Consider the following 14732-nt stretch of genomic DNA (forward strand, 5'->3'; position numbering starts at 1 on the left):
TAATCTGTATTGAGGGCAGTGGGAAGGGACTTGGAGGTTGTGTGGGTTTTGTCTGCAGTTTCCATTTTCGTTTTATTCTGAATGCACGCAGGGGTTAAAGTTCTCAGTCCTGGGGACTGATTTCAGTCTTGAGGATTCCATAGGGGCTTTTCTGAGATCAGTGCAGATCCGCAAAAAAATAAAGGTGTAGCGATGGCTGCGGTGTGAATGACAAAGTCGTCAAAAAGCTAGTCAAGTGATCTCAAAGCAGTTATAATTTCAAGATATGAGTATTTGAATTGGCCAGACTAGCATAGAATACAACAAAACTTCAGAAGATACTTCTTTAAAATGAAGCATGGATTGATGCACACACATTCAGGCAGTTCAGAACTTCAGGGAAACACCCCAAATATTGGTGTGTGCTGCGTGCGCCACGTTTCAAAAATTACATATTGGGACATGGACTGAAAATAAATGTCAGTCTTGGGATTTTTTTTGGCTTTAACCCCTGTGTACGTCTGTCCTCTGTCCTGTCGGTCTCTGTGGCTGTCATTATCCATTTACTACTTTACCATCCACCAGTGGCAGAAGAATAACAGACCAAATTGTGCACCGAGACGCATCGAAGGTAATCTTCTGTTTGGAAATACCACTCAAAGACTATATAACGTCCTGTGTGAGTCCATAACTGTAACGGTTATAAACCTGTACTCTGTAGAAAGTAGACATGATATAAGCTATTTAATACCACATCGTGTAACTTTTAGAAACCAGAAACATGATTCAATATATATTCTTGTGATACCTTCTAAAGCCTTAAAGGAGCTATAGTCAACTTTTTCATTGTAGGGCCGACACTTTGTTTACATCCTAGTCTATAGACTAGAATGTAAACAAAGTCTGACAATGGCCACAATGATTATTTTATCATTATTTTACGCTTTTTGTGGTCATTTTTGAATAGAAACACATGTATGAAGTTTATTTTTTTTATAAAATATTTTTGAAACATTCTTTTTATTTTAGCATCCGTTTTTCAAGAAAAAGTTGACTACAGCTCCTTTAATTATTATTTTGTTGTAAATATGTGTCCACTTCAGACTTTTTACATAATTTGACCTTTCTGTCTTGAATATCGTGTATCACTTTGACCTTTGTAGAAGGAGCAAACACACACCATGCCTTAGAGAAAATAAAGATGTGATATGGCTGCCACTCCTGCTTGTCTGAGACGTGTTTAACTGGCTGCAAATGGGACGACAATGTAGGTTTTCAAACTAGCAGAGATTATTGAATGCTTTAACTATAGAAAAATAGCAGATATACAAGCTCACTGCGCGGCACCGAGTGCCGCGCTGCGAGCTTGTAGATCTGCTATTTTTGAAAAAGCCGTGAAAATGTCTGCAAATCTTTGACTTGTAGGCCTATGTATTGTTAAAGCGAACATTTGTAACTAAAATTGTGCTTCTGGTCAATTAAATATTTTGAGATGGGGGTCCATGGCCAAATACATATCATTTTGGGGGTCCTTCACATGAAAAAGTTTGAGAACCACTGACATAGTAGTCGCTCAAGAACAGACTAACTGAGCTCCAGTTAAGTGAAACGGACCTTTCCTTTGACGGTGGCTAACCAGATTGCTGACATAGAAACATGCGTTTTTCAAAAAACCTTCGAATGATTCAAAAGACACTTATAGATTTTTTTTTTAAATAGCAGATCTACAAGCTCGCAGTGCGGCACCATGAGCTTGTATATCTGCTATTTTTCAATAGTTAAAGCATAAAGTAATGATACACTATAATGTGTACCCGTTCTGAATGGTTTAAATGGCAATTGCCATTTCTTTTTAATTGACTAGACTTTTAGTAGTTACATGCAGTACACTGGTGAATAAAACCAATATTTTATCGTCATTCATATGATATAACCTTCTCAACTCTCCAAGTAACAGTTGCTATGTCTACAAGCACACAACGCCTCACAGTGCGAGGGGTTGTGTGCTTGTAGATCGGCTGTTTTCACTAGTTTAAATCATTTTTAAAATGATACATGCAACATACAAGATTTTCACCCGATAACGACAACATCTGAACTGTCGCAGTCACTGGAGTAGCGGGAACGCCGCCGTCGCCCCCTGCAATGCTGTGGCCCTCGGCTTGGTACCCTAGACATAATTCGGCCCTTGGGGAAAACTAATTGAGGAACCCTGCACTAGGGAGATCAAATACAACCACCCCAAGGCCAATAGTATACGTTTTATTGTATTAACACAGTGGTTCTCAACCTTTTCAGGCTGTGACCCCAAAGCCCCCCACCCTGACGAGCACTAAGTGTTGAGGCATTCCATTTTGTATAACACGGTTCTATTGTGAAAATAGCAGATCTACATGCTCACAACGCCTCGCAACGATGTTTTATGAGCATGTAGATCGGCTATTTTCACGACATCTGCTTCTAATATTTGACAATTTGGCCAATGTTTAATTTGCCATTTTAGAGGTATCAAAATGTCCTTAAATTGTCAATTCAATTTTCAATTCAAATTGTCACTTTAGAAATGTGACATAGACCCTCTATACACTTAAACTTTATGTTGGTTTGTTTACTTTTGAGTGAGAAAACAACATTGCACATTAAGTTAATCATCTGGGGACCCCCCAAAATAATTTGAAGGACCCCCCTGGGGGTCCCGACCAACAGGTTGAGATTGAGAACCACTGTATTACTGTACCTTAGTGTTGACTGGGGTCTGCTACTACTGTTCCTCCACTGCTGCACCACATGATCATACCCAGCAGGGGGCAGCAGAACTCTACAGTATGTGGACATGTCAAAGCTCTGTCTCTGTCAGTCCCGCTACCCTGACACACTGCAGCAGCTCATCCCACTGGACTGTTTGTTTGTTTGTTTGTTTGATTGATTGATTGATTGATTGATTGATTGATTGATTGATTGGTTGGTTGATTGATTGATTGAAGACTTTATTTAGAAGTTTGCATAGGAAAATGTACAGTTTTTGACAGTACAGTTCAGGGGGCTTAATTATTGTATACTTTGCGCGTGCGCGTTTTTAGGGTAATAATTCGAGTATTTGTTTTGCACGGCAGCAGTACCAGTAGAGAGAGAAAGAGATACAGCGTGTGCATTTGTGTGTCACTGAGGAGCAGGCAAGCAGCAAATGGAGGCAGAGAGGGAAAAGGAAGGAAAAATAGGGTTTTATCTCTGGCTCCTGTAAACAATATGTGTCCCCAAATCAGCAGAAAAAGTAGCCAGATTTGTCTCTAGAAGCTTTTCACTAATTAAGTCTAGGGGGGGGTCTGGAAAGTAGCTAAATCTAGCGACAAATCCCCTAGGTTGGCAACACTTTGTGTTTAAAAAATCAAACCTCGGTTCGAAGTGAAGCGGCGAATCTTTATTCTATGTGTTCTAGAGCTATGAAATCTGTGTTCTAGATCTATACATTCTATTTGCTTTAGTTCTATATTTTCATGAATTCTGAATGAATGAATTAATTGAATGATTTTGTCTGGAGGGCCAAATTGTCATGTGAAGCTTGACCAATCCTCAATGCTGCATGCACGGGACAGACATAGGACAGACAAAGCCACACCTTGGAAGCGACTTTCACCGCTTCAAAAAAGAAAAAGGGAAAAAAGAAAAGTAGGTGTTCTAGTCAATAATAGATTGACTAGAACTTTCAATCTAGCCTAAAGTTCACTCTCAAACATACATTTAAAGCCCGCTTTGATATTGATCTCTACATAACGTTTAACCACTTAAGCCCCATTCAACAATAGCTGATCTACAAGCTCACAACTGCTATTTTTAACAGCTTTCAAAGCTGGTCTACAGCAATTCTTTTGGTAAAACAAGTGTGAATGTATTCGATTTTGCGTTATATACATTTATATAAATTAAACTATATACAACATACTGTATCTCTTAGCAAAATGCCAGGAATGGATTCCAGATGAAACCGGTCGATTTGACATAATAATATTATGGTCCAAGAGTGTGCCGGAAAAACTGGGAGGGCGCGGCAAAAAATAAAGTTTATCTAGGAGGGGAAAGAAAGGCGGAATAAAGTCGGTACTGTATAGTCTGCTTGCTCTGCACCGCTCACTATAGCACCACTCACTTCACACTGGGTGTGATTTTTTAAACACTATAGCTTGTCCTATATATTTTTGATGATCAGAGCAATGGTCACTGAGATATGGCCATTTGATGTGTTAGACAATGCTATCACACCGGTGTAGCGCTAGTGCCCCATACGAGTGCATTGCAATTCTGTGTTTTTATGTGTGCTTTCTCATGCCAGACTGAACAGTGTTTGTGTCACGTTTGATGTGTATTACAGGGCCCCTGGGGACACACGTGGGAACTAAATCTAAATCAATATCTTTCTTCACAAATGTGTTCATAAAGCTGTCAACTATCACCTCTGAACTTTCTCAATCACCACTCCCTCTGGAAACTTTGTGGGAGCCAATCAAAGTTGGGGGTACCCCGAGGGCCTGGGATTAAAGGGGGAACAATAAAAATGGCCAATATGAGCGTATGAGGTGTGTAATTAGGGTATTTTGGGGCTGCTGAATCCATTCCAACCATTAGTTATCAGTAAAAACTACTCCTTGGCCATAAAATAGGCCACGAGACAGATCATTTTGGCAATAAAAAAAAAGAAAATGGTTGGAGTAGGGTTTGAATCCATGACAACTATTCAAGATCAGGTGGGTAAGCGCACATCATGACACACAGGATAACATGATACAATCTGACAAGGAACACTCAAACACAGGGTTTAAAACATAGGGACTAACAGGACACAGGTGAACTCGAATGACATGATTGGCTAAGCCGTAGCCAATTAGGCCTATTTTATGGCCAAGGAGTCATTTTAACTGAATATTAATGGTTGGAATGGATTCAGCAGCCCAAAAATACCCTAATTACACACCTCATATGTTCATATTGGTCATTTATTTTATCTTATCCCCTTTAATCCCAGGCCCTGGGTATCCAGATACCCCCAACTTTGATTGGCTCCCACAAAGTTTCCGAAGGGAGTTGTGATTGAGAAAGTGCAGAGGTGATAGTAGACACCTTTATGAACACATCTGTGAAGAAATCTATTGATTTAGATTTAGTTCCCAGATTGGTCTAACACTCGGCTAACTTTACCTTTACTACATGTTTGGTGCAGATCAGAGCAACGTTGCGCCTTGCATGTCCGGATGTCACCTTTGTGACATTGTCCACTGTTTTTACAGTCTATGGTCCTGACCTGAGTGAGGTACCTGTGTGACCTGGTACCTCAGTCCCGGCGGACCAACACGTAAAGACACACCACGAAGAGAACGGCATAACAGCTCTTGGGGTAGTCGTGTTTCTGAAGAGTAACCAGTCCAACGTACGGCACAAACCCGCGGACTCTGCCCATCACGTCCTTCTTCTCCAGCCAGCGTTGCCCTGGCTTGTACAGTCCGATGTCGTCCACGGGATTGTTGTCCCCTTTGGTGAGGATTTTAACGTCTCCGTTGTCCTTCCTGTGAACCTTCACCACCCGGTGCACGATGGGGATGTCCTTGCCTTCGATCCTGAAGATGACGATCTCTCCCACTCTGATGGGGTCCTCCGCCCTGTTGGTCACAAACAGGACGTCCCCTGCGTGGAACGCTGGCTCCATGCTCCCGCTGATAACCACCACCGCGGGGCTCTCGCTGCCCGTCACGAGCACCAGGCCCTTCCAGAACATCATCACTGACAGCACGGTCATGGCTAAGTTCAACACCTGGGCGTAGAGCTGCCGCTTGCTCATGCAACGCACGTCGCCGAGAACAGATAACATTCTGACGACCGTATTAAGAACTAGAAAACATAGAAGAAATCCGATCAAAACCTTAGAGCGTGTTGAGCCTGCTCAAGCTTATATTGGCGGTGTGACATCAGAGTTGGTTCTGACCTGGTGTTGTGATTGGCTGAAGGGCATTGTCAGTGTTTCCAAATATAGAACTCAAAACATTACCTTCTGTACCTTCTTATCTGATCTGAGTGAACGGGTGGGGTTTAGGTGTCGATCAGGCTTGGGAGGAGGTTTACCTTTGGCTGCTTCCCCACAGAGCACTTTCTTCCCCCACGGCCCACGATGAGGCAAACCCAGTGGAGTGGCATGGGTTGGCTCGTGATGACCAGTCCACATCTTTTATTGTTCTTGGTCCTACTGTGCACCACCAGGCCAGGCCAGGCTTTCCCATCAGTGTGTGCTCCCTTTGCCAAATATAGGCTTCAGACAATTGGACTTGAGTCATGATGACTCGACTTGACTCGGACTCGAGTCGCAAATTTGACGACTTGCAACTTGACACGCTGACTCGGACGACTTGCCGCTACGCCACTCACCAAAGCAGTCGTGAACGCCACGCTAGGTTCACACTTTTATTGATTGATTGATTTGATTGATTGGAGACAGGCATGTAAGCGAGAGCACAAGCACGAAGCAGCCAAACACTATGATCAGATCTGCATGGTATTTTTTTGACATTTACTTTAGGAAGAAAGGTTTCGTTCTTCAAGATATAAACCTGAGATTTAACCTGTGACTCGACTTGAAAAGCTTGTGACTTGACTCTACTTGACAACCTTGTGACTCGACTCGACGCGACGCGACTCGACTCGACGCAACTTGACTCGACGCAACTTGACATGACAACCTTGTGACTCGACTCGACTTGACTTGACAACCTTGTGACTCGACTCGACTTGACTTGCACACAACAGAAAAAACTTGAGACTTGCTTGAGACTTGGACCAAATGACTTGCGACTCGCTTGAGACTTGGACCAAATGACTTGCGACTCGCTTGAGACTTGGACCAAATGACTTGCGACTCGCTTGGGACTCGGATCACTTGTACAATTGTCTGATAGGCTTAGCCACAAGGCACGCACGGGTAAAGTGGCCGCTTGGCAACCTGTAGGTTCCCAGTTCGATTCCAGGCTCCCACAGAGTTAGTGTCGAAGTGTCTTTGAGCAAGACGCTGAACGCCTAATTGCTCGCGGTGAGCCTTGCATGGTTGGTGTATGGATGTGTGTTTGAATGGGTGAATGTAATGCACAATCTATGTAAAGCGCCTTGGATAAAGGCGCTATTTAAATGCACCATTTACAATCTATTTACCATTTATTTACCCCAGGATATGCAATGCAGTTTGTGACCTTATGTTTTATTGTACTCTGTATGATGATTTGAGGGTTCCTTTGCTTGATGTAATGCAAAAAACGAAAACCTGAGCTATTCTAAACCATCGTTTTGTGGGTCCGATTTTAGCCCAAGGAATGTATTTCGTGCAAAACAAATGCTTGCAATGAATTCAGCATCATGAAAAACCCCTAGTTTGACCCCTCACATGCTACTTAAAGCAGATTTATTTTTTCTATTTTGTTTCCTGTATAGTAAGTTAATGGGACACAAACGCAAATCAGTTTTTTTTATTTCCCCCGGGAGTTTATTACACACCTTTAGAAACACATTGGTGAAGACATTTCTTGGTAACGATTTACTTCGCAGATTGGTCAAATATCTTATAAAATCCCCTTGTACTAGAACATAAACAAACAAGATGTATATGTATATATACTGTATATGCCTATATACAGTATGTTTGTATGATCAATTCATAAGTTAACACTATCCAAGCAATCGAGGTTAACATTCTGACTTTGTACTGTAGCAGCTACTAAATAAAAACAAGTATTTTTTCCTCTGTTGGGCCAAAGTAGTTGCAATAACAAACAAAAGTCCCTTCTTTACTACAGCTTGAATAATTCAATACGTTCCTCCTAGATTTATGTAATTTCAAGTTGCGCTTGATAAATTCATTTAATTCCCCCATGCATAACAGAGAGGGGATTGTATGAACATAATTATTCATAATGCATCAATCTCTATCAAAATACATATCCTGAGGCAACCCCAGGGTTTTGGTCATATTTGTCTAAATCTGAACACTGTATCTGGGTTTATTTAATTACCTTGTATTGCTGTCATGGACCAGTGAATCATTCATAAGTCCAGCCCTAATAATCAATTTACAATTACAATTTAGACATTTGGCCAATCAGCATCAGTGTATTGTTTCTCCCGGGCAGAAACCTTGTATCTCCATGTTTTGTCTTTTTATAATCTTGCATAAATGATACTTTGTCGAATATGACACGAAAGTAGGCCTACTAGAAAACAGCTGATCTTCATGGTCAGTATCATGGCCAGCAGGCCACTTGGCCTTTTGTGTTGTCCATTTCTTGAGGACACACGAAGGCCATTGAAAGAATGTGTTTAATTTAAGGGTTAGGGATGGTAACCTAATCTGCAGTGAAATAGATAAACGATGGTATTTACAATACAATCTGATCCATGCTCAGCCCTGCACCAATCAAAGTCACTGGATTGGTTTAAAAATGGGGACTCGGGAGAGTCAAGATTTCAGAATCTCAACAAAAGACACTGCTGTCTACTGTCTACTTATTGACCAGAAAGAGACAGAGCAGAAAGTGGTACAGTCAGCTGGGACATTAAGGCCACTGTGGCCTCAGGTCATGCCATTGGTTTGAGGGGCACAAGGCCAAACTGAGGGGCAACGGCGGCCATGGCCTTCATGGCCTCCATGAAATTCCTGCCCTGATGGCCAGTATAATGTCAGCATCATGGTCAGTATCATGTCAGTATATCATGTCAGTAGCTGTTGTCCAGTATGTGAAAACTGCCTCCATTTAGCCAATCAAAGCAGAGTAAAATCTCTGCATGCATGCACACGGAAGCTCGCATGCAAGGGTGGGTATACACACATGAATTAAACACAGACAATTGAAATTCACTTACAAAAAATGATACTTTGAACCTTCCCCTCCAAGTTCTTGTGAATTTATTGTACCATATGGCACAGCCTTTAACTGGTTAGATAAATAAGTGTTCTGAGTTAATGATTTAGTTTACCAAAACCAGCAGTGCAGCAGTGCACCTAACCCCATGCACTAATAATGAACAACCATTAGTCATGTATGCTTAAGGGGAAGAATATATTTGTTCCCTTACAAAATATATTACCTTTTCAAATGACTAGGGATGCAAATGTCTGACAACAAAAGGATGAACTGAATACATTTTTGCTGCAGTCACTGTCATTTGCTACAGAATACTAATAGTTGAAGTCATTTTGAGGTTCTTAAGACACAGGGCTGTCACAGTTGTCAGGCCTACTGATGCTCTAATCATTTTGGAGACCTCAAAGGTGGTACTGAACTCTGTTGACAGAGAAATGCTATGTGATTCCAGCTGTGACAAGTGCATTCTATTTCTACAGCGCTTTCAAACAGTCAAAAGCAAGTGTCTGTGGGGCCGTTGCAAATACTCCCCCCCCCCCCCCCCCCCCCTTTTTCTTTTGATCAGACAGTGATGCCCCTGCAGCAAATATCCTAGAAAAGTTATCCATTTCGGAACTTAAGAACATTTTTATCACAGTTGCTTCTCTTCTTTCTCCCCTCTTGCACTCTATATTTCTTCCTCTCTCATTTGATGTGAATATCTATTTCTTCTTGAGAAATGTTTAAGATGGGGTGCTGTGATGTTTTCCCTCCTACAACATCAGTGCACACAATCATCAGGTATTATAATTATATTTGTTTGAAATAAGTGTACAGAAAGTGTTTTATGTGGCCACACCCACCTATTCATTAAGTATGCCCGGTTGTCAGGTGGGTGGTAATTTCTCAAGAACAGACTAAAGCCCTTTGCACACAGGACATTCGCGTTTTTTTTCGTTTGCTGCGTGAATAAAACACTTTGGATTTGGTGTGCAAGGCTGTGCGGAATCGCCGCTGCGGATCCCAAAAGGAGACATAAAAGGAGTGATGAGTTTTTTACCACATGCGACAAGACGCACCAATCGAACTGGGTTCGATCGAGAAAAAAACGCACGGCCGCACCCACTCGTCACACGGCTAATTCTGATCCGGTGTGCATGAGGTCGTAGAGAATCATTGTTTTCTTTTTAAAAAATGAAATTGTCCGTTTTATCCGTGCGGATAAACGCGCCTGTGTGCAAAGGGCTTAACTGAGCTCCGGTTACCCAAATGAAAAGGACCATTTCTTTGACGATGGCTGGCCAGATTGGGTGGGTGGTGACCCAGCTGAAGAGTGAAGACCCACAGTGTTGTGTGGTAAAAAGGGGAGGGGATGATATTATGATGTCATTATATCTGTGTATTTCAATTGGGTGGGCCTTTTGACTCAGAGGCTTTCAGCTTTCAGGAAGTAACCAAAAATACACAGGGAAGACATATTTGCATTATTATTACTCATTAATATTATAACCACACCTAAGGGGTCTATTAGTGTGATGTTAACTTCATAGACACATACAACACATATTATAACCACACCTAAGGGGTCTATTAGAGTGATGTTAACTCCATAGACACATACAAAACATATTATAACCACACCTAAGGGGTCTATTAGTGTGATGTTAACTTCATAGACACATACAAAACATATTATAACCACACCTAAGGGGTCTATTATAGTGATGTTAACTTCATAGACACATACAAAACATATTATAACCACACCTAAGGGGTCTATTATAGTGATGTTAACTTCATAGACACATAAAGGAGAAGGCTTTGTTATGTATTTGTTGTCATTTCATTAATAAAAGAAAAAACATTTCTCCACCCTGGGAGGTTCCAAACTTTTCCAACTCCTTGATATTTGTTTGAGCGCTGTGATTCTCAAGATCCAAAAAAAGGTCTCGGCTCTGCAGACTTTTGGGACGTGTTCCTATGAGTATATTGTTATTTTGTACGTTTAAAGCTCTCCCAAATATCTGTTCTATTGTTTTTGTGAGTCTTGATCAGAAAGTTTGTATTTTGGGGCATGTGAGAAAAAATATGGGTGTGATCCGCATTACTCTCCCCACATTCCCTCCAGAGTTTGAATAGTAATTAGATATTGACAGAGGTGTTTAGAAGTACCTTATATTCATTTTCCAGGCGTATTCCTGCCATAAAGATCTTAAAACATAAAAAATGTCTTTGAAACTCTGATTCCACTCGTTTCCATTTATAATACTTCTCAGATCTTTATCCCACTTGTCCTTAATGTAAACTAAGTCTATATTGCATCAGGTTTTAAAGGACAACTTTAGTTTTTTACAACAAGGGTTCATATTTTAGATAAGAATTTAAAAGGTGAGTGTTAAACAACCCATTACCAGCCAAATTTAAATATGAATGTGCGCTTATAACGCCAGGAAATAGTTATATTTTATCATCATGATCACATTATTTTCAAAGCCAAAATTTGAGTTACAAATTTCAAAGTTACAAACGTTCGCTTTGAAAATACATATATTAAAAGATTTGCACACATTGTCACGACTTTTTCAAAAATAGCAGATCTACAAGCTCGGTGCCGCGCTGTGAGCTTGTATATCTGCTATTTTTCACTGGTTAAAGCATTCAATAATTCTAGGCCTAAATGGGTAATGCTCTCTGACTCAATGGTTCCTTATATTGAAAACTCCAGGGTCAGTCAAGCACCAGGGGTAACGCAGGACGAGGGGGTGAAATAATAGCAGAGTTCCACTGTCTGGAACAGAGTGCCTTGTGGGTAATACAGGACGAGGGGGTGAAATAATAGCAGAGTTCCACTGTCTGGAACAGAGTGCCTTGTGGGTAATACAGGACGAGGGGGTGAGCTAATAGCAGAGTTCCACTGTCTGGAACAGAGTGCCTTGTGGGTAATACAGGACGAGGGGGTGAGCTAATAGCAGAGTTCCACTGTCTGGAACAGAGTGCCTTGTGGGTAACACAGGACGAGGGGGTGAGCTAATAGCAGAGTTCCACTGTCTGGAACAGAGTGCCTTGTAAATGTTGTGAAGCAAACGATTAGGGATAATAATGATCTATTGGCCTCCCGTCCCGTGCGGGACCTCCGAGTAATGAAGCACGGAGATTTAAAAAGGACCTTCAGATGACTTCTCATGGTAGAAGACGTGTCAAAATGAAGGTAGATTGAGTAATAAAACAGATGCCTGCTGGAGATTACGTATGTGTGTGTGTGTGTGTGTGTGTGTGTGTGTGTGTGTGTGTGTGTGTGTGTGTGTGTGTGTGTGTGTGTGTGTGTGTGTGTGTGTGTGTGTGAACTGATCGTACAGGCACCTCTTCTCTGTAATAGCGTCTCAATGCAGCGGCTTGGTTAAGACAGAGTGTGATTGGACCTGGGGATGGGGGCTTGCTCTGGGTCTGAGAGAAAACAAGGTCCAAAGTATTAGTTTCATGGGCTTCTCTCCCGGAGTTCCATTGGTAAAAAACGATCGGGAATGCGCATATGTGCGTGCGTAACTTTTTTTTCCCCAACATTTTTCCGGGTGGAAATGTATGTCTATTTACAGTATGTGTGCACAATGCAATTAAATCTAATTGGAGTGTAAGAAATCAGGGGTTGACACTAAGGTCTCAGAGGCACTTGCCCGTCGGGCAAGTACAGGTCATGTTCTACTTGCCCTCAGGTCATGGCCACTTGCCCTCATAATCGTAAAATTGCACATTTTTAATTACCGTTCATTTGAACTTATTTGTTACCTTCTACTTGCTGTGATGTTGCTAGTTTTTCAATGTAAATGGGTTTCCGGGACCCACATGTGGTCATTCAAATGGGTCCCCGAAAATTAGGATGGTTCCCCAATAAAATGTTCTTAAGTGTTGTGAGGTTGTAGATCGGCTATTTTCCCTCATTATTATTTGGCTAATGATTGTTAATGATAGTTTGTTGATTACTTTTTATGAGGTAATGGGCTTTTTTCTTTTCTTACTTGAGGTATTAAAAGGGTCTTAAATCCTTAAATTATGACATCTGGGGAGTGGGGACCCTCCCCAATCGTGTGCGACTAGCTTTGTTGCATGGGTCGCTATAGGCAGAAAGAGACAGGCGGCCGCGATTGCAGCGGCAGACCTTCTCTGGAGAGAAGGAGATTGATCCTGCAAACGGATTCACATTGATGTTTTGCGCGAATGAAACCCGCTGATTTATAACTAGTTGCAGCTGGCCTGGGTGCTGCTCATCATGTCTTCAGCTGCATAACGTGAGCTGGTAGATCAGCTATTTTCAACAGAGCTCGCGCGTGTGTGTGTGGGGAGGGAGGGACTTGGGTAGAGAGAGAGGGAGACGGACTCTGGTCCTGTTCAAGAATCTAAAGAAGACAGATATCTTGGTATGTTTCTCAAAATGCGCACCTGCCCTGTCGTGGCAAGCCGGTTGCAAACTTCACCTGCCCAACCTTTTGTTTTACTTGCCCCGGGCAAGCGGGTAGTCGTTAGCGTCAACCCCTGTAAGATGAATTTGATGTCTTTTAAAGAGGTGGTGCCATAGTTTTGTACTTTTCTCTGTCTTTTATGTGTCGATGGAGTTAACATTACTCTAGTCTCGCGTGGCCAGACTGTTGCCTCCACGATTTGCGAATGCTCCCGGCATACAGTCTGGGGCACGGAAATAGATGCGATTAGTGCGAGATCGGAGAGCGGATGTGACACAACCGCTCCCTTGGTGCAGTAGCAACTAGAAAGGAAAATTTCTACTGAATTTTAAGTGTGCCTGCAGCTCGCTAAGTGTGCGCAACATTGTGTAGCGGTTGGTGTCAGTGTAGCAGTATGGGCATCGGTCCCCACCACCCATCCTCCTCCCCCTTGTTAGTTGCCTGATTGAAAACTGCATTAAAGCAGCATGGTCTTCAGCTGAGAGTTAGCTGGTTGTCTCCTCTCGCTGGTGGGGCACACTGAAGGTGCCCTCCAGCTCATGCTGGCCTGATGGGCTTCAGCTACACGCATCATCTTGTTCTGTGAAGGTACCTTCCCAGGTTTTGCTGTTCACGTAAACCTTTTGTAGATTGTATCTTCAACTTGAACCTGACCGGGGCCGCTGTTTGTTCCAGGCTCTTACCAACACTAACGCACACCAGGTATGTTGTTATCCTCCTGTTCAGCATTAGGATCATTTGGTGTCTCCACCAGGATGAATGTGAACATTGGGTTTGTTTGTATTACAGTTTCTGCCCGGCATCCGCTGCTGCGGACAGGAAATGGTGTTTGTTGCCCAGGCGAACGCCGAACGCGCCGGTAGGTTCACAATGCATCTCTCGGTTCTTGTCTCTGAATGTTAGTCTAAATTACACTAAAACACTAAGATGGCCGTTTGCCTATTTCAGAGCCAGATGACACTGCTGTTTTGCTGACCGTGTCTTTACCACTTAAATCCATGCAACTCCTGAATCCTCCACTCATAACGTGTCGGTTGGAAAGAAGACACAGCATTCGGTGGTTGTAAAATAATGTCCACACATGATCCACCGACTTATGTTTTATCCACCTAACTTGTTTTATTTGTGATTAATCTGAGTGACACTGTGTTTTATTTACAGGCCTGGTAAATGTTAAATGGTGCATTTATATAGCGCTTTTATCCAAAGCGCTTTACAGAGATTGTGCATTACATTCACCCATTCACGCACACATGCATACACCGGTGGCGGAGGAAACCATGCAAGGCGCCAGCCAGCTCACCGGGAGCAATGTGGGGTTCAGAGTCTTGCCCAAGGACCCTTCGACATTAACTCAGGGGGAGCCCGGATTTGAACTGGGAACCCTTCGGGAACCCTTCGTGCTCTAATAACGGTTTCTCTACCCCTGAGC

General features: G+C 42.4%; 2 protein-coding genes across 2 annotated transcripts in view; one reads left to right on the top strand and one right to left on the bottom strand.

The window, feature by feature from the left end:
- The window catches only part of krr1 (KRR1 small subunit processome component homolog), a 253861-nt gene that overhangs the window by 141159 nt on the left and 97970 nt on the right, over positions 1-14732 (top strand). The window lies entirely within an intron of this gene.
- On the bottom strand, positions 5303-5836 carry LOC308308983 (signal peptidase complex catalytic subunit SEC11A-like; the record flags this gene model as incomplete). Its single annotated transcript, XM_080754437.1, has 1 exon — positions 5303-5836. The coding sequence occupies one exon, from the start codon at positions 5834-5836 to the stop codon at positions 5303-5305; it is 534 nt and encodes a 177-aa protein (XP_080610563.1).

This window comes from Nannobrachium achirus (assembly GCF_963921795.1).
Source record: "Nannobrachium achirus genome assembly, chromosome: 23".
Lineage (NCBI taxonomy): Eukaryota > Metazoa > Chordata > Actinopteri > Myctophiformes > Myctophidae > Nannobrachium > Nannobrachium achirus.